This window comes from Akanthomyces muscarius, chromosome 4 (genome assembly GCF_028009165.1).
Source record: "Akanthomyces muscarius strain Ve6 chromosome 4, whole genome shotgun sequence".
In the NCBI taxonomy this organism is placed as follows: Eukaryota; Fungi; Ascomycota; class Sordariomycetes; order Hypocreales; family Cordycipitaceae; genus Akanthomyces; species Akanthomyces muscarius.
The window spans coordinates 617098-643966 of record NC_079244.1 but is presented as its reverse complement, the minus strand read 5'-3'; the positions used below and the strand labels follow the sequence as shown (position 1 = coordinate 643966).

Here is a 26869-nt window from a genome sequence, read left to right as displayed (position 1 = left end):
GCAAAGCTTCATCGCAAAAACTCGTTTTGATAGCATTAATACTCATAGAGTTCCTAATTATAGACATGACTGCGTAATTATATACCAGAATTAAGTTTTAGAAGAAGTCCATGTTTAGCTCGTGTAGCGACCAACGTCTGCGCCGGGACTCCAGCCGCCCTCAAATTTTCCCTCGGCGCCAATCGTTTTGCCGTCGCCTAGACGGAGTGCCGTGGTAGTATCCTTGGTGCACATGCCGTACAGCTGCAGGTTCTTGGGTGTCTTCTCGATCCAGTGCTGGACCTTTTGGCACTGGAAGGGGCCGGCACAGTCTTGGTACCCAGGGCCGCTAAAAAACGCCCACGACGCGGAGCCATAGTAAGTAATGTCGGAGCCACCCTGGATAAAGTTGGCCAGGCCCATGCGGCATCGGGCATCATCGCGCTTGCACCACGAAAAGTCGGGGTCGCCCCAGCCGTCCGTGTCGGGCTTCCAAGGCGCCGGCGCAAGCATCCTGGCGTTGTCACCCTGTTCATAGTTGGTCTCGCTCTGCAACAGGGTCACGACGACATTCTCGGCGGATCGCAGGTTGAGTTGGTAGAGCCACCAATGTTCGCTGCCAAGCGCGTGCAGCCAAGTACCCTTGGTCGATTCGACAAGTGCGCCGCCTTTGCCTGAGATGCTGGAGCCTCCGTCAAAGTCCTCGGTTATGTGGTCAGCCACCCAATTCCATACGTTCTCGACATATGCCGACGAAGACTTCGTAAAGTGGAGGCCCAAGTATGCACCTTGGCATGGGTTGCTCGCGTCTTTGCAAGAGTCTGTGAGTCCGGGTGCTCCTCTGGTGCCACCAACAGTGATTAGCGAGTTGAAGAGCGCAACATCGCCGGGGGAGGATCCAGCAGCCTGGAACTGGACAATGATAGCGCCAGGAAGCACCTCAGAGACAGTGAAGCGCATGTCTTGAATTTGCGCAACACCAACGTCGCCCTTCTTGCCGACCTGCACAATCGGCTTCGGGTCAGAGGCGTCCTTGAAGAATTTGCCGCCGCCAGAGATGGTAGACCAAGCCTCGCCGACAACTTGAGAGCCGATGGGAATTACAAGAGTAGACTCAACACGGTACTCGCCGTACGGGAAATAGGCAATCTTCTTTTTGGAAGCCGCGTATTCGAGGACTTTGTTGAGGACATCCGCTTCGTCAACCGTCCCATCGCCTTTGACAGTATGGCCGCCATTCTGCTTCGAGTCCTTGACATTGACGAAATCTGTAACTGCGTTGCTCGCGAAATTAGGCACCGTGATGGAAGGAATGCGGCCGCCAGGAGTTGCGGCACCAGATAGCTTCTCTGCGCCAGCGGTCGCTCCATAGACGGGATCGCGGCCGACTGTGTTGCCGTATGAGAAATTGTCGATGTGTTTGGCAGCTGTAAGCTCAGTGCCTTCGGGAAGTTTCACAATGTCAGACTTGTTGTCGGTCTCGAGATTTTGGATGAGGATGGATGGGTGGACAGAGGACGATAAAGTGATGCCGGAACCCGTCGATTTGCCGTCAACGATGCCGATAAATGGGCTGCCGCCAGTGTTCAGGATGCCGGACTTGACACCCTCAAAGACTGGTGCCAGCAGGCTGATTGTTTTGCCGCCAGAGATGAGCATACCAACTTCGTTTTGGTAGAAGTGAATGTTCTTGTATAGTGCTTGCTGATGACTGTCGTGCCAGATGCCATTCTACTGGGTATTAGTAGCTAGAAACAACCTTGGGGGGCCGACAGACTTACCTGGCCGTTTTCAATCCGGACATCAGCAAGTCCAAGCGTAGAGCCTCGTCCGAGTCTAATGCCACTGTGACCCTGGCCATTGTTTGGGCTGGGCATCTGAATTTTGACATTCTGAAGCTGGGAGACTTGTGCGACTCCCCAGTAAAGTGCCGTGAAGTTTCTGCCTCCGTCAACAGCCGTGGTGTCCAGAATTAGATTCTTCAGGCTGATGGCGAAGGAGTTTTCGCCTTTTTCTTTGGTAGAGGGATCCTGACCTGTTCCAGGTTAGTAGTGTCGCTTCAAGCCACTGGAAGGACATTTTTTACCGTTGACCAAAACTCCGTCACTGAAGCCTTTTGCGGCTTTGATAACGGGAGGCTATAGAGGGGTCAGTTGCACGTTCTGTACTGCAAAAAGAATGACCTTACATCAGTGGCGTCTCCCATGAGAACAGTGTCGGTTTCCATGAAAAGAGTCTTGCTAATTTCATAAGTCCCAGGAGGGATGTATACGACCTGGTTTCGCGTTAATTGTATCGTGCGGCATCGCGAGTCGCGTGACATACCCGAGGTTGAGAAGCCAGCCATTGCTTGTTGCGCTGGCCGCCGGGCGCAGAGGTGATTGCGTCCTGGATTCCTGCGCCATCGCCAGATTTAACATTGACATATACGTTGTATTTTCCAGCATCCTCGAGGTTCGGTGCATAACCCCGTGGTGCTCCAGCATGGTCCATCATCGGGTACCAAAAGCCCGAGGCTCCGCCGCCCTGGGGCCCAGCGACAGCCAGCATGGCCAGCGCGACGGTCTTGAACATGTCGATTGCCGGTCGGGGACACCTTGTGGAGTGTTGTAACGAGCGTATCGGCTTGCGCCGGGGAGAAGTTGAGCGGCGAGGATACGTCCACCGAGGTAGCAGCGAAGAAGCGTGTTGAAGCAAGAAAACAACTACATGCAAAGCTGGCTCGAAAAGTGCAGTTCTGGGGCTGCAAAAGTCCCTGCTAGGGCGGCGACTGGAGGATTAGCGAAACGCTAAGACCGCAAAGTCGTATTATTTACCCCTGCTTTGATCCTTGTTCCAGTGGCGACGCTCTGATCCCACGGACTTCTGATTGACTGACCAGTACGACAACAATTTTCCCTGTCTCGAATGGAATCCAATCACGCGTCAGCAGGTCGGTTTTTACAACGGTTTCCCATGCTTGGGACATGCGAAAAGACGCATTGGAATGTAGAGGAATTCCGACAGCCTAAAAACCACTGGTTCGCGTTCAGGGGTCGAGGCGATGATCGGGCGCTCTAGTGCAGCCGGCCCCTGACTTAAAAAAGCGCCATGGGCTAATAAAACCGGGGGCTCACATGGGAAAAGGCAACTCATCCAATAGAAAACACGAGCTTGGCAGGAAACAAATGGATGATGCTTCTCCATGTTTTGATGCAAATAGGACAAGGACTACCCAAGCAAAGGGCGCTACAGACCCTGGATCTGAGGGGATTGATCGGGAAGCCTCCCTTGCGACAAGGATACCCATTGAATGAGAAATGATATTGGAAGCAATAATTCCAAGACTTCATCGGAGAAGAGCAAGGGTTGGAAGGGCGGAGAGACCGGCCAGCCAGCTAACCCAACGATGACTTGCAGCTCCTGAGGAGAGAGGCAAGCAGGAGCCCAGCGTGCTAGTCTCGACCTGCATCGTGGAGAAAAGGACGTATACAGTCGCGTTGTTATCAAGCGCGCCAAATTAAGTTTTCGAAGCTGTTTGTACGCGTGCTTCGCAAAAGGTGTGCTTTTTTTTTCGGGCGTATGCTGGTATTAGTTGTCATCGGAAACTTTAAAAGAAAACTATATATATTTGAGCGCCATATTCTTCGTGGAAAGGGCTTTACATCTATGAACGATATATATGATTCTCTTTCCTTTGGGTGCAGGTATTTTGGCGACAGAGGGGATTGTGAAAGGTGGTGACGCTGTGGCGTCATCCAAGCCAAGCCGGCCTCAGTTGATCGCGTCGTCGACAGCCGTCGTGAACTAGTGAGGTGCGTTTTCGTGAATCTCCTCAGCGTCAATTCGAATTAATGCCAGTGTATTCCGGATTTCTTTTACAGCTCTGTTCTAAGTGTATCGCTATCTACTCGCTGTCGCGGCTCGTAATCCTGGTGATGATGTATTCACCCTTCTCAATACTACAGACGGTGTCTTGCCAGCTTGCCAGCCGACCTCAGTTGCAATGGAAAAAAGAAACATGCATCAAATTCCTCATTTTATATTGATGGCTTTTATTACTGATTGTTTTGCGATGATACAGTCGAAGTCATTATTGGCCTAGCCTCTTTGCGCCGAGAGAAAAGCGATGACCCTTCAAGACTCTAGTACTATTTGGCCGGGCTACGAAGTAATGTCTTTTGCGTAGGTCAAGTCCAGATTGCGCACCCTGAATTCGTCAGTTTGGCCTGTACATGGCAGCAGAGGAAAAGAGAAAAATTGCACGGCGCTGAGCAATGGCACTGGAATGACAACTGCGCCGTTAGTGTTGTGCTCAAACGCGCTTTTCTAGCATGCGCAATTATTATGGCATCTTGGGAGGGTTGGTAACGTTAGTGTCGGTGCACGGCTTACATTGTTAGGACTTGATGATTTTTCCAAAGTCTCACTCCAGAACTGTGACGGCGAAGCTGCAACCCAAGCAAGGCGCATTTGCCCAAGTTTGAACGCCTCCATTCTGGCTTGTGAGGGCATTAGCCGGATCCGGCTGCTGGCAGCGCAATGTGCAAAGAGACTTCAGAAGCCACCGGAGGCAGCTGAACGCACCACTTCTGGCACGGTGCCAATCAGATACAGTCGTTGTTTATAGCCTTGCGCCTCATTGCTTTGTGGTGGTCTGATAAATCGTAAAATACGACGCTGCGTCCTCTAGCAACCTGCGCGAGCAAATCGGCTTGACTTAATTGGCCCGCTCGTCAATTGAAGGGAAGATATGTGTGTCCTTTTTGCGTCGCCTCTGTGCAACTTTTCATCGCAAATCATCCAATTCAAGTCTCTTATCGTTTTGCTTCCGGCGAGGAGATGCTCGCGAAGCTGCGACGAGCCTTACTTCTCATTGTCTCGCGTCAAATTCCTAAGAGCTAGACTTCTTAGCCAATACAATCGCCACCATGAAGCACGAGGAAATGGCAACAAGGGATGGCTAGCATAAAAAAGGAACTCAAGACGCCACTACATTATCAACTTGTTCTAGACTGTGTCATGGCTTGTTCTTCGTGCCCCTTTGCGAGAGGGCGGGCCATGGACAGCCTGCTTCTCAGTCCGGAATGCCGTTTGCAGACGCTGGTAAAGGCGGTTAGTTGCCGAGCTGAAGAGCAACCGTACCCCGGCCCGGTATGCCTGCCATGCAAAATTGGCTGCAACAGGCACCGAGTCGGCCCCGCGAATGGCCGCTAAGCCCCTGCGGGTGGTAAACATGGGACTTGTAAACTCAAAATCAGACCCTTACTAAACGCCTAGTGCTACCAATCAAAGGAATTGATCTTGACCTGCCGGTCTTGCCGGCTTCGTCTATCACCGTCACCAGTCATACATGAATCGTATGATTCCATTCGTTGTTTAGAGGGTACCCTTGGTCTATTATTAGTTGAACCGTTCACTTCTTTGAACTCTTAAAGGCGTCCTGCCCCGGTTTTGTCGTTTTACTCCCGCGATGCCTTCACTTATACATAATCATTACCATGAAGAACTCAATAGTTGGCCCGCAGTTAACAAAGAGGTTGAGTTGGATATCGCTAGCTACTTTCTTAGTAGCTTCACTCCTCCTTTTATCAAGGTTCTTTGATCCCAGGGCTGCTGTGAGGGGCGTGGCTCAATTGGCCGTCCCGGCCAGTCAGGAGGCAGACAACTCTACATTTGGCAGGATTATCGACGCCCTGTACAAACCTCGATTACATCCCATCATAGCCGAGAACTTTACCGATGAGATTGGTAAAGTTTTTCGGGTTCCCGGCGAGCCGTTCTACAAGCAGAGCCTGGGAAAGCGAGTCCTGATCCTCGATGCCGACACCCGACCGATGAACAAAGAGGGAGAGCTACTCAGCACCGACGGCATGAAGTGGCCGAAGCCAGACCCAGTTTCTTCTGGGATGCTCAGTCACTATCTATACTGTAGGCATAACTACCCTTTCTCGCTCCAACATCCCGACTTATCGTTCCTTTGTTGCGGCTACTAACGAAGTACGATGTGCAGCGCGAATCCATGGTTACGACTACCAATTCGTTCAAGGAGTGCAAATCTCTGACTGGTCCAAAACCTGGTCTAAAGTCCCTGAGATAAAAAAAGCCCTCAGGACGCACGAGTTTGTCGTTTTCCTCGACCAAGACGCCCTCTTCCGCTATCCGACGCTGCCGCTCGAGTGGCTCCTGAACCACTGGCAGCACGACGACGAGACCAGCCTCATGCTGGCCTACGACCCCGAACGGCCCTTCAACACCGACTCCCACGGGAATCTGTACATGAACACGGGCTTCATCATTGCGCAGAACAGCTCGCGCACGCACGACCTCATCGACGCCTGGCTGCGCTGCCCCGAGGGCGCCGAGCACGAGGGGTGCATGCGCTTCGCGTACGATTGGCCGCACGAGCAGGCCGCGCTCATGAGCTTCGTCAAGGAGTACGAGTTTACGCGCCCGGGCGACGTGCGCGCCGTGCCGTGTGGCGAGGCCAACGGCTCGCCGTGGACGGCGGACCAGCACGGCTGCCGCGGCGCGCTGGTCCGCCACCTCTGGAAGGAGGGCAAGGGGCGGCAGGCGGATGAGCTCGTCGATTCGGTGATGCAGTACTTGATGCCGGCGCTCTACGGTGACTTTCGTGATGGACATAATCAGACGTTGCAGGCGGCCGCAGGTGTCGAATCATAGCAGGGATGGGTATGGAAGCAGATGGCGTCGTTGGAGAAGATCTTGGTGTCAAAGATTAAATTCACGTCCCGTTCAAGCTTAATGAGTACAAACGTATTTTCCTTGTAACACATGGATATTACACGCAGCTAAACTCGGCCCGTTTTAGTATTCCGCTATTTTCTCTAAATCCGCTCTTGCCATCATGCTGACGTCTTGGCGTTCAATAAACACACTCGCCTGATTTTAATCCTCGTAGCCCGCGCTTCTGCTGCTGATCATTTCATATTTCATGACCATGTGCCGAGGCAGCGTCACAAAAACGCCATCTTCTCAAGGTGGCGCGAACCCTGGTGCGCCGATGACTTCCCGCCAGTCCGCACCAAACTTTGCTTCCCAGATGGCATACATCTCTGCGGCAACCTCGTAGTTCACGTCCCGCAGCATTCTATAATCTTCTTCAGAACCCCTTCTGTCACGATCATGAATAAGTCGCCGGCCCATGTTCCCTTGGGCGGTACGGGTAGCTCTCCATGCTCAAAGGCGTGGACTCCGACCCAGCAGGTCCGCACCGTCAGGACCTCGGCGAACCCAATGTGATCTATGTGCGGCGGTGAACGTACTCGGGCTTGACAGCGATGGCTTCCGCCCGGACATACTCGCACTTCAAGATGTTGACGAGTCTACATTTCAAGTCGCAAGGCATGTGTATGTCCTTGGCAAACTCTGGCATGTGCGACAATGGGGCAGTATCCGCGTCCCGACCCCCTCGTCTCTGTTCCAAAGCCTGCCTGACCCGGTCTTTAAACATTCCCAACCCGAGCTCGGGCTCCGTGTCAGACACATACGCGGAGAGGAAGGTTTGGAGAGTTGTCGCATAGTATTCGCTCCCATCCTCGCCATGTGTCCTGACACGGTCGACTTGTACGTTTCCAATTTCTGCAAGTTCCACTTCAGTACCCAACTCTGGCGGGTAGTCACCCGCTTCACAGTGGCCTCCGACAAATACGAATTCCTTGTCAAGCCACTGGCCAAGTTCGCCAAATATACTGTCGCCGAGTTCATGACTTATTATCTGCAAGAAGCTGACACATCAGCCCAAACGAAATGTGGTTCAACCAACCCAACTGTGCAACGATCACGCAGAGGAGTTCCGAAGGCAGATCCGATAAATAGATTCTTACAACAAACTTATGAGGCCCGTGCGAGCTGTGTTCCATCTCTCTCTGTGTGTTCGATGTTGTGGTGGCTGAATGCTCCGGGCCGAGCGAGGACAATGGCCCTTGGTAGCACATTGTCTTTTGGGTGTTCTTTTCTCTTGCTCCCGGATTGAGTAGCATTTTCCACAGTATTCCGTTCTAGTTGGCACTTTTGACGCAACGCAGCTTTTCGGAGTGCTCACTCGGCGAACGAGACCGGAATCACAAACAGATCGATGATTCCTTCCAGCTTTTAGTTGAATAGCAACGAGTCTATTGGCCCATGACATTGCATAGTGCGACAGTCTCGAGGGATGGCAAAGCTGTATTGGTCCCCCCGAGGTTCTTCTGCAGAGTTCTACGCCTTATAAGATGGTAAACTAATGACGGCGCCAAGCGGCATGATTTACAAGAGCCATTTTGACCAACCGGTCAATATCTTTCAGTACATGATGGTCAAGGGATAGAGCTGCATGAAAGTTTAAAGTTTTTGCCGTCTAGGGCGGTCTGCTTTCTCTTCCTGTGATCAACTACATAAAATTATATTATTAAGCTTTCGTGGCGCTCACACCTTTTCTTCACAAGTCTAGTCTGAACAACACCAAGCCACATCAACCTCTATCTGGAGCTCCTAACAGCCACTGTGGGCTCGGTGGCCGGTGTCGCTTATGATCCCATTCAACATCGCGCCAGTCTGGACCGTACGCTGCCTCCCACAGATTGTCCAACTCGGCTTTCGCGTCCCCGCTCACATCTGACCACTCTGCTCCCGTTGCACTGACGTCTGCTTCGTGGTGCTTTGCGGTGCAAATCTCAAACCTATGGCCAGCCCAAGGGCCGCGACAGGGTACGGGCGGATGGTTCCTGTACCTCGTTATCTCTCTTAATTCTGGGTTTCCCCAGGCGGTACGGATCAGCAACAGATGGTGAAAACCTCGCTTTTCAATGTACGGCCCGTGGATGAGATCTTGTTTGATGGCCACCGCCTCGGCGCGCACAAGCTCCCTCGTGGTCAGATTGCGCAGCATCCAGACCTCGTCGGCCGGTGCGTACACGGACTTGTCAACGCGGATTTCATGCCAGATGGCATCCTCGAGAGCCGCGGGCAGTCGACCCTGGCGGTCAAGATTGGATCGCAGCCTAGAGAGCGGGGTCCGCTCGGGCATCGTGATGTGTTGCACCACCCTCTCCAGGGCGAAGCTGGAGATATTGAATCGCCAAAAGGTGGACTCCCAATCGTACCGCCAAGAAACCTCCTCCGCCCATCGTTCCATAAGCTGATTGATCTCTTCGGCAGAAAAAAGCCCGGGCGGGTAGTCATCATCATCACAATGGTCGCTCACGGCGACGAGGTGTTCTCCAGCCCACGGCCCAATCCGTTTCCGCTGCCACTCGCACACCCTTCGGCGCGCAAATTGCCATATGCGGCGGCAAGTGAGCCCAAATATGAGCGCATCTTCCACCAGCTCCAGATTGTCGAAAATGATGAATATAATCTCAGCAGGCAACTTCTCGGTCCTATCTGGTCCTCTTGGTGCGCTCCCCGTCTCATTAACCCGCGAGTTCTGCTGTCTTTTTTCCAAGCTTGACTGACACGGATTCCTGTCTGCGGGACTCTTCGACTGGCACTTCGGAAACCGGCGGTCAATGTTGCGCAGGATCGTGGTGGTAGGCACGGGCACAATCAGGTAGTCGGCCAATCTCTCCAAGCTACTATCAAAGAGACACGAGCTGAGAGGGCCGTAGATGTCCAGGCAAAGGCGCTTCCGCGGCAATGTAAAGGTAGCAACAGATTCACTTCTATCTGAAAAATACTGCTCCGTCAGGTTAGTCACCGTCGCTGGCATGGTCGAGAGTCAACGTACATTGAAGCCGTGAGTCATTTTCACTTCTACACGATGGTACTGAAAATTTTTGCAATGGTTAAGAGAAGTTTCGCGTGGAAGATAATACTCGAATTTGCATATTTGAAGAGCAGTTCCGCCTTATAAAGATGTACGATACGGTGGCTTGTCTAACTTTTCTCGGGCAGGCAGGCATGAAGCGGCCTCCGTCACAGGAACCTCCGACAGAGAAAAGACTAATTAATAGTATAGAATTTCCCTGTCTATGTGAAATATAGTTACAAGCTCGCAAATATTCGCAGAGCAAAATGATGCATACACAATAGCCGTCCCCCATTGCCATACGCCACGACGTAAGGTTTAAATTTCCTTCGTCCCTTTTTTGTAATATCTGTGCATAACTTTTACAAAGTTTAACCGTTCCCTTTTCCCACGCCCTCACCTGATAAACGCCTCACAGCTTTGTCCACATGGCCGTCAGGTGCTCCTTTTCATTCTTGACCACACGCAGGGCAAAGCCGCTCTTGACATCAGCCACTTCGAGCCCCAGCCGCGACGGCAAAACCATGGGCCGCTTGAAGTGCACCTCGAGCGCGCTCGGCGTCTCCTTGCCGTCATCGGACCGCGACAGGAGCAGCGAGGCCTTGTCCGCGGTGCTCAAGCCCGGCGTCATGACGCGCGCGGGGTCCCGCGCAATCAGCTCCACGGCACGGGCGAGCGCGTGGTTGCCGTGCGCAATCTTGCCCGGGAAGCCAAAGGCACGGGCGAGGATGCTCGACATGTGGATGGGGTTGTAGTCGCGGCACAGCGCCGCCCACTTCTTGGGCGCCCGCATGCCGAGTTCCACAATCTCGCCATCCGCCGACATCCACGCCGGCTCCTTCTCATCTTCTTCCTCACCAGCCCCGTCCACGGCCAATGTCGAGCTCAGGTCCCTGTAGAGAGGCTTCGTGTCGCGCGGCAGGTGGGCCAGGACGGCGCCGACCTGCTTGAAGATGACGGTCGGGGAGGTGTCGCCGCGGCGCAGGGCCGCGACCTCAAAGTATATCTCAAACTCGATGCCGCGCTTGACCCGGCGGCCGGGGTTGCTGGGCCCGCCGAGGGAGGCGGAGACGGTGATGCCGCGCGTAGGGTCGAGCACCTGGGTCGGGTAGCGGCAGGCCTCGGGGTCGAGAAAGGTAAAGGTGTTGCGGGTGTTGACGGCGCCGAACGGGTGGATGGGGAGGTTGCGGTTGGCGAGGAGGATGGACATGAGGGGGTTGACGAGGCCGGCGATGAGGAGGGAGCGGTTGTTCTCGGCCGCAGAGTTGGACTGCGCCTTGGCGGAGGATGCCTTTTTCGAGCCCGGGGATGTCGCGGCGTCGAAGCGCAGCAGGTCGTCCTCGTCAATGGCGAGGGTGCTGGTGACGGACAGCGCGGGGAGGTCGAAGCCGCGGCGGTCGGCCGAGGGCACGAGCGGCGGGGCGAGGCCAAAGACGCGCTGGAGCAGCTTGGCGAGGATGAGTAGGATGATGGTGAGGACGTCGCGGCCGTCGAGGCGGGAGACGGGCTTGGGCAGGACGGCGTGCGGCTGCCCCGTGGCGCGGAAGAGCCCGAGACGGGGCACGAGGATGAGGGCCGCGGTGACGAGCGGCACGCCGACCGCAGCAAAGGCGGCGACGGCCACGGGCGTAGCCATGGTGCGGGTAAGAGGCAAGCACGATGCCAGCGCTGTTGTGGTGTGACGGTGATTGGACGCTGGAGTGGTCAGGATCGCGGGGAGGGGAAAAAAGTTTGAGAAAGAAGCTTACGATCGGCAAAGTGACGCAGATCTGGTTGAGGTTGAGCTGTTCGTGAACCGGTGGATCGGCCCCACTCGCCCGAGTCCGGCGGTCTGTCAAGCTTATTTGCCAGTCTAAAAGCGGGCGGTTAGCTTGTACAATGCTTTATTCGCGAAAAAAGACAGTAGGATTGTAAATTTAATTCTAATTAATATTCCATCATGCACAAGGTCAAGTAGAGCTCGTAACATGAGAAAAGAATGAGACGACATCAAGGCCCGGTTGTGGCCGGCGACTCACAGCTCGTTTGTCCGTCTAAGACTAGGCGTCGGTCTTGTACTTATTTTATACACGGAAGGAGACAAAAAGTGTATATTCAGTTCTCATATGCAGTTCATCATGTACTGGTTTAAGTGGAATCTATAATACGAGAAAGAAAATGAAGCACCTCCAAGGCGCCATGGCGACCGGCGGCTTACAGCTTATCGGCCGTTGACTTGAGAACTTCCACAAGCTCAAAAATTTGGTCCTTTTGTTTGTCGCAGCTCGTCGAATCCAGCCTATCCTTGCCAGCGACGAGGCAAAACTTTTCATCGTCGGAGCTGGGCTGCAGAACAATGTTGTTGGTGCCGTCAAACGGGAATAGCTGAGACGTCGCCGTTTGACCCTCTGCTCAGGTTAGCATGAGATTACAAAAACTAGAAACTGAACCCTTGGGATGGGAGGGATAGCTCACCTCCATCTGCGCGGCCACCGCAGGAAAACACCGTCACCGTATCCCCCTGCTGGCGGCGGTTGTCAAAGCTCAGGCACCCATTCGTCAGGACGCTCACCAGGAGAGCCTTGCCGTCCTTGGCGTCATTGTGCTTGCCCTGGGTCACGACGTCAAACTTTTGCGTCGGGTCCTCGCTGCACTCGGCGAAGCCGATGGGGATCAGGTTCTGGCGGAAGTCGCCCGCGGTTGTGTTGATGGCCAGGCAGCGGCCGTCGGCGGCGCGCAGGTTGACGCTCTCGAGGGCGCGGCGGGCCGTCGTGTCGAACTGGTTGGCAGAGGCGGCGGCCGTCGGGTTGAGCTTGATGCCGCCACGCGAGACGGGAGCCTCAGTGGTCGGGTTGGCCGTGTGCTGGCCGTTGACGGCGCGGGTGGTCGTGGTGGTTGTGGCGGCGCCGATGTTGGTCGCGGAGGTATTGTTGCTTGCATTGCCTCCGCTGCAGCCGCCAACGATTTTTCCACCATTCTTGTTGCTACCCCCAGTGTTGTTGCTATCGCCCTTGTTCTTGCTTCCGCCATTTTTGCTGCTGCCACCGTCGCTGCAGCCACTGCTATTTTTGTTCTTCAGAGCTTTTTTTCCGGGGGATCCCGTCTCGGTGGGGAAGATGGTTGAGTAAAGAACGTTGGTCGCACCGCCCATGCCCTTGGGAGGCGGCATGGTGACGGTGACGGTATTGACGACGGTGACCACATTGAGACTGCACTTGCTATCGACATCGCCAGAAACGAGAGACTTCAGAGGTAGAGACGCAGAAGTCAACTGTGACTTGGGAGGTTTCGTAGCAGTGCTGGCTGTGTCTCGAGCGGCACTGGAGCTGGGCACAGGCTGCTTACTCCCACTCGCGCCCTTGTTGCTGTTGCCTCCATTGCCTTTACCAGCATCACCGCCAAACGTAAACTTTTGCTTGACATCTTTATCGTCGCAGTCTCCAATCACGACTTTAGTACCGGCCGACGCCAGGCACTTGCCAGGGCTGTTCTGCGGCTTAAGCGAGATAGCGCCCTGCTCCTTGCCGTCAAAAGCAAAGAGCTGCGAGTTGGACACCTCACCACCGCCATCTGCTCTTCCGCCGCATGAAAACAGATGCACCTGAGAGTCCGCCGGTCGTCTGGGGTCGAAGCTCAGACACGCCTGCGTCAGCGAGCTCACCACCAGGGCCTGGCCTTGCTGATCATTGTGCTTGCCCTTTGTGATGACGTCAAAGCCTTGCCCGGTCTGGTTGCCGCCGCAGTCAGCGATCTGCAGCGGCGTCAAGTTGGCGCGGAAGTCGCCCGATAAGGCATCGACAAAGAGACAGCGGCCGTCGGACGTCTTGATCTGCGCGTTGGCGTGGGCGCGGGTGGCCGTGTCATCCCGCTGCTGGGCCTCTTTGAAGGCGCCATCGTTGAGCTTGTCCACAGCACGGGAGTGAACTGGATTGCCAGCGGCAAGAGCCGCGGCGACGAGGGCAGTGTAGATAGCGGAAACTTGTAGCATAATGTATGAGGGTGTGTGCTTGGTGAATGAGGGTTCAAAGTATAGATTGAGGTGAGAAAAGAAAGGAATGTAAATCTGCACAGCAGAGGGACCTGATCAAAGGCCAAAGAATGAAAAGTTTTCAAAAGCGAGAACCGTATCAGTGTGGGAAAAGGAATGGACGAGCGAGTTCACCTCATGACATAGGACGACTAGACGCACATCGCGGAGGCAGAAGAGCAGGTGGACGCACGCAGTTACTTATATCCAGAACGCATGGTAAATTACGGAGGCACACAAATGAGCGCATTTTTCACCGACGATGTGACGAATGCAACTATTGGCTAGCAGGAACTGCTTTATAACGCAGGGAGTGTGTCGCGAAGCGCCGGTGTACCGATGTCGTGCAGCGGTGATACACGGGCGCTGCTGCCAGGACAAGAAGCGGCCCCGCCGGCAGGGTCACCAGCGGAAATGAAAGGGGATCGACGCTGTCCATTCAGCACGCCTGTTCCTGGTGATCGGAAACTGGGATCTTAATAAAGGCCGCATAACGGTCGGTGCAAGGCTAGCTTCTGACAGGTTCGGCCGTCGAAATGTGACGGGAATAATAGGGCTGGCGGGGGAGGGGACGGGGACCGGGGTCAACCTGTAGACGCAACACCGCAGGTTTCACTTTGCAGCGAACATGAGACGGGCGGCGGAAGTCTGGCTGAGAACCAGTTGGCGTGGCGTTGAATTCGGGCTCCTAGGGGCCGCGAGGTCGTTTCTGGTGCTGCAGGCTTGACGGAGGAAGGTGTGTTTGTGACTAAGTTACTTTGTACCTAGCTGTATGTGTCTGAATCGTCAACGCATTCGTTCAACGAAGATGGCGCTAAGACTGAACTAGGCCTGCCGTGCGGCGTAGCACCGACATGTCTCGGCCACAACAAGTGGAACAATGGACGACAATGGCTTAGTTAACCAAGAACGCGGCTTGTTCGGGCTTAGATCTCGGTACTCCGGACTAGACGCTCATAGGTCGGTTCGTATCGCTTCCTCGACTACTGAGTCGCTTGTTGGTGGAGTATCAACAGCTCCAGTTGGCGCATCTCCGGTAACTTAACTTTCAAACCATCAACATTGACCAGAACTAGGCAAGATTCGGGGCAGCAGCTTTCTCGCCCAAGCGATGAAGAAAAAGAAGGGACGACCACGCCGGAAGAAGCAGCTCATGGCCGCGCCCTTGCAGTAGTCAGTCGGTGGCTGGTTTCGCCTATGGGCGATCCGAAACGACAGCGCTAGTCGACATGGGACAATGGTAGTTTCAGACGACGCCAGCAGTCGGCATAATAAACCAAACAAAGAAAAGGGAGATTGGCCAGAAGTGAGTACCTCTCCTGCAGATATTCTGGGCGTTTCTTTTCTTTTCTTTTTCTTTTTGCGAACGAGTGACCTGGTCGTGTGCTCACTCCCCACCAACTTACACAGCCCACCGTTCGAGCATCATCGTCAAAAACCTTGGCGGCCCAGCGAGAAAAAAGTATACACACAGCCCAGCTGGCCCGAAAAATCTCGCAAGTCAAGATTCCATGGTAAGTCTTCACGCGTCCACGGTTGCCTCTGCTCCATCTCGGTGCCCAGAATGGTGGGCATTCCGGCATCAAGGTTCGCCGCTAACTAGCTTACACGACTAACACCAATGGCTCCGGTCGGTCCATGCCAGCTCGAGTTCTCTCTATCGCCAGCAAAGTGGCCCAAAGTCGGTCTACCGTGCGTTGTTTTTCCTTCGGTTGTATAAGTAGATGTATGTCGTTTTCTGTAGAACAGTTTTGTGGAAGAGTAATGCCAAATTTCGCTCGCTTGTATCCAGCCGGTCGCTCGTTTCATGATGCAGCTTCTCCCTCTTTCCCTGGCTTGCGCCGCTTTGGCGGTGGCCAACCAACAGCCTGACGTTGTCACTGTGACCAATTACCTTCCCTTTGAGCAGCACCGGTGCTACGAGTACTTTATGCTCGGTGTGAATGAAGACGTCACTACTGAAGCATGTCAACCAGGCGCTTGCTGCGTCGATATCAAGGATGCCAACACCTACACTGACGATTCAGGTAACAATGTCGGCGGCAACAATGTTGGCGGCAGCAACGTCGGTGGTAACAACGTCGGTGGTAACAACGTCGTTGGCATAATTGTCGGCCCTGACGGTCACACCACTACTACTCCCTGTCCTTGTTCCAGCGGTGCTATTACCAAAACCATCACCACTGTCTCTCAGTTTTCCAGTGGCGCAAGCTCCAACAGCATTACCAGCGGCCCCGTCACTGCGACCTCTTCACTCAGCAGCAGTACCCCCAAGTCACCCATTACCAGTGGCTCGGTCGTTACAAGCTTCTCTACCAGCGGCTTCATCACCCTGACCCTCGTCGAGATCATCACCAACAACCGCACCATCACCGAAGAGATTATCGCCACGTCCATCGAGACCCTGCCAGAGACGTCCCGCGAGACTGAGGTCATCACCACCACTGTGCCAAAGCTGGTCACTTTCAACACGACGTCGTCGGGCCAAGTCATTGTCGAGACAACCACATCCGAGGTTGTTACGAAAGAGATAATCACAAGCGACGTCGTCATTTCCACGACGGAGGTTCTAACCACGCCGGTAGTCGTCACCTCGACCGAAGTAATAACTAGAAACAACTCTACCATCACATCGCTCGTCACCACCATATCTAAAGAGACAATCACAACCATCCTTCCCAGTCTCACCACCACTACAGAAACCACTTTGACCACTACCTTCCCACAGCTCATCTTCTTCAACTCAACGTCGGCCGGTAGGCCTATTGTTGAGACGGCCACAACCGAGGTCCTCACGACAGAGACCATCACAACCGACGTTGTCATTTCCACCACGGAGACTCTGACCACGCCCGTTGTTGTCACCTCGACCGAAGTTTTCACACCCAGCGACACTCCCGTCACATCTCTCGTGACCACCACATCCGAGGAGACTCTAACTACGCCCATCGTAGTCACCTCGACCGAGGTCATCACGACGAGCAACACAACTCTCACATCTCTTGTCACCACCACGTCTAAGGAGACTCTAACTACGCCCGTTATCGTCACCTCGACCGAAGTCATCACACCGAGTGACACTCCATTCATATCTCTTGTTACCATCACGTCCGAGGAGACACTCACCAGCGTGCATCCCATCCTCACCACCACCGACGAAATCATCACCACGCCCAGCGTCGTCGTCACTCCCACCCTCACCACAATCACAAACATCGTCGTCGAGCCCATCATTAGCCTCATTCCCCCACCCCCCGAGCCCGAAACCTCGCGCGAGATCCGCAAGAGCTGCCCAACACCAACCTGCTCGCACGGCATCCAGTATGCGCTCTACAAGAACCCCTTCAGCAGCGACCTCACCCCCACCTACGAGTCGTTTTCGCCCAAGTACTTCAAGAAGGAAAAGCCCGTGTACAGCACCACGCTGCAGACGGCCATCTTCATCTCCGACGACAACAACGGCAACGGCTTCAACCCTCTCTTCAGCAACGCGGCCGCCGGCTACCGCGGCTTCCTCTTCGCCTGCAGGGCCGGCCGGTACCGCTTCAACTCGCCGTACTCGGACGACATCACCATCATGTGGTTCGGCGACAAGGCGTACGACAGCTACACGCGCGAAAACGCCGGCATTGTGCAGGCGTACTACGGTGACAACAAGCCCAAGGACATCTACAGGGATCTCGCGGCCGGCACCTACTACCCGATCCGGGTGCTCTGGGGCAACACGGGCGGCGCGGCGGACTTGTCGCTGCGGATCTATGGCCCGGACGGGCAGGATATCAGTGGTGCGGACCAAAAGGGCGAGCACTACCTGACGACAGAGGCGTGCGACGGCTCGTATGCGCCTTTCCCGCCGTGGGGTCAAGAGAAGTAGGTTGTAAAGAAGGAGTGGTGTATTTTGAAATTGTTTTTATATGGGCTATTATCTGTATATTCGATAGTTTAATATTTCATTTTTATTCTCTGTTGCCGGACTACAAAGGCATAGTCGCCATTTGTTGAGTCCTGTACTACGAACAATTGCATTGTAAGTAACTGCTCATCAATTTGCTGATTATTAGTTTTCGGTCATATTTTCTACTGTGTAACTGGCTAGAATTGTATTTCTAGTAAGAGGCAAATAAATCATAGAAGTATAGCAGCACGATAGTAGTCGTAGCTCATCGCACATGCCAACCTGACATTGTTGATGATTACAAAAGCCGATTCCAGGCGTGCGTCGCCTGTGGACGCCCTAAGTGGCCGCTAAGAGCCAGCGTCTGCAGCGCTGGAGCTGTGCTCAACCATTGCGCCAAGGCAGACACTGGCTTCTATTATCAAAGAATTGTGCAAAGATACTTATAATTTGAAATGCCCAACTTCATAGGGTTGCAGTGCGCATTGTATTCGACAGTTTTACATGAGGGCGGAGCGGAACAATCTGCGCCGAGACTCAGCTGGCACCAGATGCGTGGTTGGCTCACCGACAGGCTACCCATCTCATCTCACCATGGACAGGACACTTGCTCATACACAGAAGCGAATAGACATGGAAAAAGCCGAAGCTAGCGCTTCAGATGCAAGCGAATCTGAAGAAGACGTTGCGCCAGGTTGGTTGCCCAGCTCTACCTAGCGACCTAAGCCTTCACTAAACCAACCTCGTTCAGGCGTCGAGATTCTGTACAAGAGCGGGAAACGCAAGGTCGTGCTTGGACAAGGGCAAACCGTTGTCAAATCGGGGGCACAAATACGTCCTGCCGAGGCAGAGGCCCTCAAAGTCGCTTCCGGGGCACGAATCCCAGCTCCGCTTCTGCATGACGTATTTACCGACAATGGAATAGTGGCCATACGCATGGAATACGTTCCGGGGCAAACCCTCGACAAATTATGGCCCAGCATGTCGTTGGGGCAGAAGAGGAACATCGCCGACCAGCTGCATCAGATACTCAAGCAGATGCGGGAGCTAGAGCCTCCGCCAAATTACATCGGCTGCTGCGACGGCACTGGAATCCGGGACACGCGAGTGCGCTTTACATACTATGGGCCGGTCTGCAATGATGAGGTACAGTTCAATGAATACTTGGAATCGACACTCTTCCGACAAATCTCGTCCATGCTGCGCACCTCACTCCGCGGCCAACTACGAACCGACCATCGTATCGTCTTTACTCATGGGGACCTTGCCCCAAGAAATATAGTAGTACAAGATGGCAGGATTTCTGGTATTGTTGATTGGGAGGAAAGCGGATGGTATCCAGAATATTGGGAGCTTGTCAAGTTCTTTGAGCGACCGACTGAAGGCGACTGGAAAGAGTACGCAGATGCGATATTCCCGACGCTGTACCCCGCCGAGCTGGTCACTTATACGGCCATGTCCAAGTGGCGGCATCATTAGAAGCGTTTTCGAGTCGGGTGCGCAAAAGAGAGGCTGCCTCGCAGTGCCCAGGGGGAAGCCCTGTTGATCTCGCCTCTCCCGGTACCCGGGTACCGGATCATCCGGTGAAAACCCTGCAAGGGCGGCTCAAGGACACGCTAGAGTGCCGAATGCAATTTAGTGAAGCCAACGCGATGTCACTAACAAGGCCTGATCCACCAGCTGTTCCTAAACCAGCAATGCGCAGCTCTATAAGCGAGGTCCACGGCGTGTCACTGCGACGGCGTGTCACTGCGACAGACACGGCTCGTGAAAGTAGACCACAATGAGGAAAGGCTCATGGTGGCCACCGATCGTGTCATGTTGGTGTGAGTCTTTTTCTTTTTGTTTCGAATGAAATTTGAACGGCAACTTCCGTGGTCGCATAGAGGCGGTTCGTCGGCATGCCGCTGCGATGGAGCTGGGGCGGGCGGGAACTCGGCGCCACAACTATGCATCAGCCGAGAGACAATGGTTGTTGCACAGCCTTGTAGGACGAACCGGTGTGGTGGTAGCACGGCGCCCGCGGGATCTGGGACGGGTTCGCATTGCGGTCTGGTTGGTGTTGCTTAGAATATAAACCTTAAAAAAAGACTGTACATCCATTTTGTATTATTATTATTTTTCTAATTAGTCTTGTCTGCAAGCAATCTATCCCCACTGTAGATCCAATTTCTACACCACGCTACCCCGATCGGAATGGCACGCCTGTGCTCCGCTGTCAGCACTCTGAGCAGCTTCCCCGGGCTTACATGCGTCAACTAAATTATCGGTGCCCACGGTTAGAAAACCATCGTGACATGGATCGTGTGACGGTGCAGATGGCTTCACCTTGAATCGTGTATAATTTCCGCAATATCTTGACGGTTTCTAGACATCGCAGCACATTATCAATTGCCGAGAGGTCAATGCGCCTCTCGGTCTATCAGCCAGGCCGAAGAGGGGAGGGGAAGCTCCCAAGCCTCACGCTGCCCGATTTACACTTCTCCTCTACGTCAACCAAGCCTAGCCTCGTTGCTTCGTGTTCATGCCACCATCACCCATGGGTCTTCTGCCATCGCCCGTTCATCGACCTAACTGAATCTCAATCCGGACTCATCTACTCTTCTTTCTTCGCCGGGGCCATGGATCAAAACGTCTTCGCATCCAATCTCATACAAAGACCCGCTGGCTGCAGCAGCCGCTACGCATCACCACCGCCCTCGCCACGGCTGCGTCATCGCAAGACGCCCATTGTCCGGACGAGCCCGCTCCTACAGCTGCCGGCGGAAATCAGAAGCCTCATCCTAGTCGCGGCCTTTGGCCACCGCACCATCCACGCCGACCTCGATCTCGTCAGCACGCCGGCCACCACTGAAACACAAACGACCCGGCCCATCACGCCGCCGGACGGCGGTGCTGGTGTCACACGACAGCGGGACCTCATCGACTTGGCCAGCGACGACATCCAGTGGAAGCCCACCGGCCATCTCTGCCATCGGCGGTGCTTCGATGCGCGCCAGTCGCGCTCCTCGCTGCCCACGCCGCTCTTCGTCGTCGACCGCGACCGGTGCTTCACCGGCGGCGGCGCCCTCTGCACCCTCCCCGACTATGGTCTCTCATCATGCCGGATCGGCGCCCTCGGCTGGCTCCTCACCTGCCACCAGGCCTACGCCGAGGGCGTCGAGGTGCTCTACCGGCACAACACGTTCCGCCTCAACGAGTCGTTTGCCCTCGAAAACCTGGCCCGCATCATGCCCGCCGCCGCCCACATCGCCCAGCTGTCCCTGAACCTGACCATGGGCCGCCCGCGCGTCGCCTCGGACCGCATCGCCTACCCGCGCCCGCGCGACACCGTCGAGCACCTCCCGGTCCTCTTTTCCCTGCTCCCGGACGCCTTTGCCAGCCTGTCGCGCCTGCACCTCGTGCTGGCCGGCGAGATGTGGCCCGAGATACAGCTCTTCGTCTACTGCGGCCCGTCGGCGGCGCTGCACGCTCAGGTCGAGCACATGCTGGCGGAGCTCGCGGCCATGATGCGCCGCATGCGCGCCTTGCGGCTCTGCGAGGTCGCGTTCGACAGCAGCGTGTACTTTCCCTGGCTGCAGATTGAGAGGGGGCTGGACATTGACTTTAAGAATTATGCCGACTTTGAGCAGTGTCCCTATACAGTCTGGCGGCCGCTGGCGGCAGAAGACGCGCAGGACGTGGAGAGCATGCCGACAGACAGACGCAGGCTCTCTGGGTTTTGGGTCTGCTTGGATGCCTGGGATGCTATTCCCTGGTCCGTCATGACGGATTTGTACGGCACGGGGCCATGGTGAGCCTAATGCTGGCAGCAGGGCTACAGGGGGCAAGGGGGGCCGTTGTACATTACCTACCGAGGGTGCATGTAGCTTTATTGCTGTTGTATCTTGATTGCCTTTTTTCTTTTTCTCCTGTCTCTTATTCACCTATCTTCTTTTTTTTTCAGCGTAGCAAGCCGTGTTCCAAATTGACAAATTGATGCCATCCGCCTGCCTCGCCGATTCACCATCAAATGACATGTCCTTGTGACAAGCTGGAAGTAAATCCCAGCTGAATTGCGACAAGTTTCGGCTCATTGTGCACTAGAGCTACAAACAGCCCAAGATCGTCGTCACTGATAGGCTGACCTTGCTGTGACGCAGCCATAAATAGTCGGTGGCGTCGTCTGACCACGCTCCCGCATGACCCCACCACACCCATCGGTGCCTGTACCTGCACCACTGCAGCACTCCGCATATTACCATCCTCCATCCTCCATCCTCCGTCCCTCGGAGCATCGGCACTCTTTTTCCCAGCTACATCCTGCGCAGAGATGGTGCGTATTCTCCAAATCCCCATGCTCTACAGCCTCCATAACAAGCCTCACTAATCACTTTGCCATCGCTCATAGCCTTCCGAAGACACTCCTCTCCTCAATGACGCCGACGGCACGGCCTCCGCCGCCGCCGCTGCCAAGGCCAAGCGCTCCAAGATCCGCGAGGCCGTCATCTTCGCCTGGGCGCTGATTTCCACGGCCGCCTTCATCATCATTGCCGTGTGGGTGCAGCACAACCACCAGACCCAGCCGTCACCCTCACCGCCCGCCGCCGCCAAGCGCAACCTCGTCTTCATGGTGTCGGACGGCATGGGCCCGGCGTCGCTGGCCCTGACGCGCGGCTACCGGCAGCACGTCGAGCACCTCGACCACGGCCACGTGCTGACGCTCGACCGCCACTTCTGGGGCACCAGCCGCACGCGGTCGTCCAGCTCGCTCGTCACCGATAGCGCCGCCGGCGCCACGGCCTTTTCCTGCGCGCGCAAGAGCTACAACGGCGCCATCTCGGTGCTGCCCGACGGCCGGCCCTGCGGCTCCGTCCTCGAGGCCGCCAAGCGCGCCGGCTACACGACGGGCCTCGTCGCCACCACGTACGTGACGGACGCGACCCCGGCGTGCTTCGCCGCGCACGTGCCTCGCCGCGAGATGATGGACGACATTGCCCTGCAGGAGGTCGGCCAGGGCGTCCTCGGCCGCAGCGTCGACCTCATCATGGGTGGCGGCCGCTGCTACTTCTTGCCCAACAGCACCGAGGGCGGCTGCCGCCAGGACGACGTCGACGTCACCCGGGTCGCGCGGGAGCAGCACGGCTGGACCTATGTCGACTCGCGCAAGGCCTTTGACGCCCTCGACGGCGGCAACAAGGTCAAGCTCCCGCTCCTCGGCCTCATGGCGCCACTCAACGTGCCCTTTGAGCTCGACCGCCGCACCCGCAACGACACGTACCCGAGCCTCAAGGAGATGGCGACGACGGCGCTGCGCGCCCTCGAGCGCGCGACCCAGAATACCGAGCAAGGCTTCTTCATCATGATTGAGGGCAGCCGCATCGACCACGCCGGCCACATCAACGACCCGGCCGCGCAGGTCCACGAGGTGCTCGCCTACGACGCCACCTTTGCCGCCGTCCTCGACTTCATCAACGCCACCGACACCGAGACGGTGCTCGTCGCCACCTCGGACCACGAGACGGGCGGCCTGGCCACCGCCCTGCAGCGGCCCGACGAAAGGGAGGCCACGTACGACTGGTACCCGGCCGTGCTGGACCGCGCGACCGCCTCCTGCGAGCACCTCGCCGCCAAGCTCAAGGCGCGCGTCGCCGAGACGGGCAAGGCCGCATCGGGGCTGCGAAAGTACATCAAGGACGAGCTCGTGGTCGCGGGCCTCGGCGTCCCGGCCAGCGAGGTTCCAGACGCCGACCTCGACCGCCTCGTCGCCGCGGCCGCCGCCGGCGACATTGAGCGCGCCAAGAACATCTTTACGGAAATCATCTCGCACCGCGCGCGCATCGGCTGGAGCACGCACGGCCACACCGCCGTCGACGTCAACATCTACTCGTCGGGCGGGCCCGGCACGCACGCCATCCGCGGCAACGTCGAAAACACAGAGGTCGGCGACTTCCTCCGGCGGTACCTGGACGTCGACGTCGACGCCATCACCGCGGAGCTGCAGGCCAAGAGCCGCCGCAGCGACGAGATTGCGGGCGTCATGACGGCGCGTGGCGGTGCGTTTGACGAGTACCACGGTACATTGAAGAATTAGAAATATACAGGAGAAGGAGGTTCTGTTCTTATACATGCGGCATTTACAAGGAGGCTTTCTATGGGCGTTGACTTATTTTGTTGCAATTTTGAATACAGCATAGCTGTTAGAACAGCCCGGGATGCTAGAGCAAACGAGCTAGGTCTGGTGCGATATCACGAGTGCATAATAACAACACCGGAATTGCATAGGCATCAACAGAGAAGGCCATATATCTGGTGTGGCTAGCATACAACGAGAAAGCAAAAAGGCTGTGAGAACCAAATGAACACGAACAAAAAGCGCTGCGTCTAGTAGTTATAAATCCCAAGCACCAGGCGCCAGAAGTACACCCCCCCCCCCTTCCCTTCTCTCTAATAATAATAACCATAACAACGACAACAGTGATAATAAAGGACTAAAATCAGGCAGTAGTGTCCTTGTCCTTGGCATCCAAGTCGTACCGCACATACAGCTTATCCAGGAAATGCGAGTGCCGGATACCATTCGGCTTGGCCTTTTTAAACAGCGCAATCGCATCCTGCACCGAGACGCCGCAGCGCTCAACCAGGTAGCAGACGACAAGGTACCCGGTGCGGTTGTACCCGTAGTGGCAGTGGACGCCGACGACGACATTCCTGCGCGTCTCGTCGTCCCAGCCCTCGGCGTCGGCGCGGTCGGCCTGCCGCGCGCGGATCGCGTCGACGAGCGCGATAAAGGCCGCCACGTCGTCCGCGGCGGGCGGAATCTTGGAGACGGTCGGGAACTTGTGGTAGTGGATGCCGGCGCGCTCGAGGCCCTGGGCGTCGTACACGGGCTGGTCCTTGGAGATGTCAATCACGTCCTTGACGACGCGGCTCCAGCGCGCCGTAAACTCGGCCGGGCTGTGGACGTCGTCGGCCTCGCGCAGCGTCTTCATGGCGCGGAAAATGGGCGGGTGGCTGGCGCCGGGCGGGCCGATGGCTGCGGACACGGGCAGGACCGACTGCCACTTGGCGAGGTTCTTGACGTCCCACTTGCCTTCCTGGCTGAGATACTGCAGCTGCCAGGCGAGAGAGAGCCGGCCGGTGATGTTGTTGGCGAGGAAGTCGGCAATGAGGCCGGCGAGGATGCGCGATCCGCGCGGCGCGTAGAGGAGCGTGTGGTTGGCCGGCGCAGGGATGATGATGGACTGCACCACCATGGCCGGGTGCTCAGGCTGCGGCGGGATGGCGGTGGGAGATTCCAGGGGAGTTGATGGGTCGTGGCGCGAGTCGTCCGTGCCAGCGTCAGATTTGGCTGTTGCGAAGTCTTCCTCCGTTATGTTGACAATGGAGCGCGAGAGGTCGTGGTCGTCGGGCTGCAGCCTTGCGCCGACTGGCTCAGCAGCCTTGCTCACGTGCTCTGTCGGCGTCATTGCGCCGTCTTGGGCAGCCTGCTTCGTCTTGATTGCATTGATAATCTTGTCCACGTTCTTAGTCGGAGTCACATGGTCAGCCTCGCCGCCGATGAGGTAGAGCGGGATATCAAGCTCGCTCCAAATGTCCGTCGTAGGCATGCCGCCCACCGGTTTGCCATCCTCGTACGAGGGCGCAGCGGCGCCAACCATGCGGCGAAAGACGGGGGTTCGGCTTTGCTGATTGAAACGGTACTGGAGTAGTCGCAGCTCAGGTGAAGCCTGGGCGCCCGCGAAGCGCGCAATGGACAGGCTGTTTGGGCCACCTCGTCCATCCCAGAGTCGCCACAGGGCAAAGACCCAGCCCGGCACCCAAAGCAGCCTACGTACCCATAGCGATGTAGATTCGCCCAAAGGACCGGCAGAGGGGCAAATGGCAATGAACCCGACAATGTGGTTCACGAGATCCGTGGTGTGAGCCGTCTTCTTGCTTGCCAGCATGGCGGAAAGTCCTGTTCCCATGCTGTGGCCAATTAGAACCACCTGTTGCCCGGCATCCTTGTCGCGGTGGTCCTCGATAATCGTTTCCAATAGCTCTGCGAGCGCCTCCATCGTGTACGCGTCCCAGCGTTTCTGCGAAAAGGCCGACCGTCCTCCACCCGGGTGATCAATGGCCAGGCACGGCGCCATGTCCACGAGGCTGTTCAGCAGAGGGTGGAACTGCGCGACTGAGCCGCCCAGGCCGGGGATGCACACCAGCAAAGGCAGCGGCGCTGGACTTTTCGGTAACTGGGCCGCCTTGACATGCTGGCGGAAAAACACGCGAATGTCCTTGTATTCACAGCGACTAGTGGTGTACGTCTTGAGCGTAGAGTGCTCCTTGAGCAGCGTCGGGTCCGTTTCATGGGCGTCCACCGGAATGGGCGGCCCAAACAGCCATCTGTAAATCTGCGACATTTTTTCAACCAGTAGCAGCCCTTGAGGCTGTTGGTGATGGTGGTCGATCTCGTGATAACTGTAGTGATGACTCAATAGCGAGAGTGGAGCCGTCGCTCGATGGCAAAGCCTCAACGACTTCAGCGAAAAGTAGTTTTGCGCCGTCCCATGCGCTCTTCTGGGAGAACCGCGGCACCTCAGGCGGTTGGGCGCATCGAAAAGAGAAGGTTGGCCAGTGTTACGGCTGCGTTGGGCGCAGAAGGTGCTGTCATGTCCCTTGGGCAGCGGAGCCGGGCTGAAGCTGGTGGGTGAGGCGAAGAGAGAAAAACCTGTGCCGAGGTCAGGCAAGGGAATGCGTGGAGAGGCAAGGGCCGTTTTATCGTTTCGGACACCCTTGTCGGCGGCTTAATTAAATGGCTCAGACTTGCGACAACAGAGTCGGGGGCGCAGCTGCCGGTGTGTGTGGTTTTGTTGATCGTACGGGTGATGTTGATGGCCGAGGGCTCTTTCTCGCGGTGGAGCTCCGGCATTGTTTTTCTTGTTTTCATGGCCGCACGGGTGTGCCAAAAAAACAAGCCGCTCAAGTAGAAGCAGTGGCTGGTTGTACCTTTTCTATTTTTACTATTTTTACTATTTTTTTTTCTATTTTCCTTCATTTCTCTTATTTTTCCAGCTTCTCTTATCCTTCCAACCCTCTTATTCGATCCCATTTTTCCCATCTTTCTTGGATCTCTTCAAATGTGTAATACAACAGCCCAGACGCTGGCATATTTTTGGTAGCGTTCCATGGCATGAGTACGGCGCGCTACCCTACAAGAATGCAAAATTTGCTCGCGCAAGCCTTTGAGCGATCTGAGGCGGTTCTGAAGTAAACAATTATTGGATTGACCATTCTTCTA

At 55.8% G+C, this 26869-nt stretch overlaps 9 protein-coding genes across 10 annotated transcripts; 5 read left to right on the top strand and 4 right to left on the bottom strand.

The window, feature by feature from the left end:
- Positions 1-114: 114 nt before the first annotated feature.
- LMH87_010839 (uncharacterized protein) lies at positions 115-2553 on the bottom strand (the record flags this gene model as incomplete). The annotated part of the gene is made up of 5 exons (XM_056199882.1): positions 115-1710; positions 1761-2014; positions 2066-2117; positions 2168-2254; positions 2305-2553. The coding sequence occupies 5 exons, from the start codon at positions 2551-2553 to the stop codon at positions 115-117; spliced, it is 2238 nt and encodes a 745-aa protein (XP_056051787.1).
- A 2906-nt stretch (positions 2554-5459) lies between these two features.
- On the top strand, positions 5460-6642 carry LMH87_010838 (uncharacterized protein; the record flags this gene model as incomplete). The annotated part of the gene is made up of 2 exons (XM_056199881.1): positions 5460-5889; positions 5972-6642. The coding sequence occupies 2 exons, from the start codon at positions 5460-5462 to the stop codon at positions 6640-6642; spliced, it is 1101 nt and encodes a 366-aa protein (XP_056051786.1).
- Positions 6643-8431: 1789 nt separating this feature from the next.
- On the bottom strand, positions 8432-9667 carry LMH87_010837 (uncharacterized protein; the record flags this gene model as incomplete). The annotated part of the gene is made up of 1 exon (XM_056199880.1): positions 8432-9667. One exon carries the CDS (start codon positions 9665-9667, stop codon positions 8432-8434), a length of 1236 nt encoding a protein of 411 aa, XP_056051785.1.
- A 451-nt stretch (positions 9668-10118) lies between these two features.
- LMH87_010836 (uncharacterized protein) lies at positions 10119-13673 on the bottom strand (the record flags this gene model as incomplete). Its single annotated transcript, XM_056199879.1, has 4 exons — positions 10119-11401; positions 11455-11558; positions 11904-12093; positions 12161-13673. 4 exons carry the CDS (start codon positions 13671-13673, stop codon positions 10119-10121), a joined length of 3090 nt encoding a protein of 1029 aa, XP_056051784.1.
- Positions 13674-15522: 1849 nt separating this feature from the next.
- Positions 15523-17586, top strand: LMH87_010835 (uncharacterized protein; the record flags this gene model as incomplete). The annotated part of the gene is made up of 1 exon (XM_056199878.1): positions 15523-17586. The coding sequence occupies one exon, from the start codon at positions 15523-15525 to the stop codon at positions 17584-17586; it is 2064 nt and encodes a 687-aa protein (XP_056051783.1).
- A 615-nt stretch (positions 17587-18201) lies between these two features.
- LMH87_010834 (uncharacterized protein) lies at positions 18202-19086 on the top strand (the record flags this gene model as incomplete). Its single annotated transcript, XM_056199877.1, has 2 exons — positions 18202-18301; positions 18359-19086. The coding sequence occupies 2 exons, from the start codon at positions 18202-18204 to the stop codon at positions 19084-19086; spliced, it is 828 nt and encodes a 275-aa protein (XP_056051782.1).
- Positions 19087-20228: 1142 nt separating this feature from the next.
- On the top strand, positions 20229-21404 carry LMH87_010833 (uncharacterized protein; the record flags this gene model as incomplete). Its single annotated transcript, XM_056199876.1, has 1 exon — positions 20229-21404. One exon carries the CDS (start codon positions 20229-20231, stop codon positions 21402-21404), a length of 1176 nt encoding a protein of 391 aa, XP_056051781.1.
- A 515-nt stretch (positions 21405-21919) lies between these two features.
- On the top strand, positions 21920-23680 carry LMH87_010832 (uncharacterized protein; the record flags this gene model as incomplete). Its single annotated transcript, XM_056199875.1, has 2 exons — positions 21920-21922; positions 21998-23680. 2 exons carry the CDS (start codon positions 21920-21922, stop codon positions 23678-23680), a joined length of 1686 nt encoding a protein of 561 aa, XP_056051780.1.
- A 403-nt stretch (positions 23681-24083) lies between these two features.
- On the bottom strand, positions 24084-25991 carry LMH87_010831 (uncharacterized protein; the record flags this gene model as incomplete). Of its 2 annotated transcripts, XM_056199873.1 has the most annotated exons (2): positions 24497-24572; positions 24646-25991. In XM_056199873.1, the coding sequence occupies 2 exons, from the start codon at positions 25989-25991 to the stop codon at positions 24497-24499; spliced, it is 1422 nt and encodes a 473-aa protein (XP_056051778.1). The 2 variants fall into 2 exon arrangements, with proteins under 2 accessions (XP_056051779.1, XP_056051778.1); XM_056199874.1 differs by having other exon boundaries at positions 24084-25991.
- Between the last annotated feature and the right edge of the window lie 878 nt (positions 25992-26869).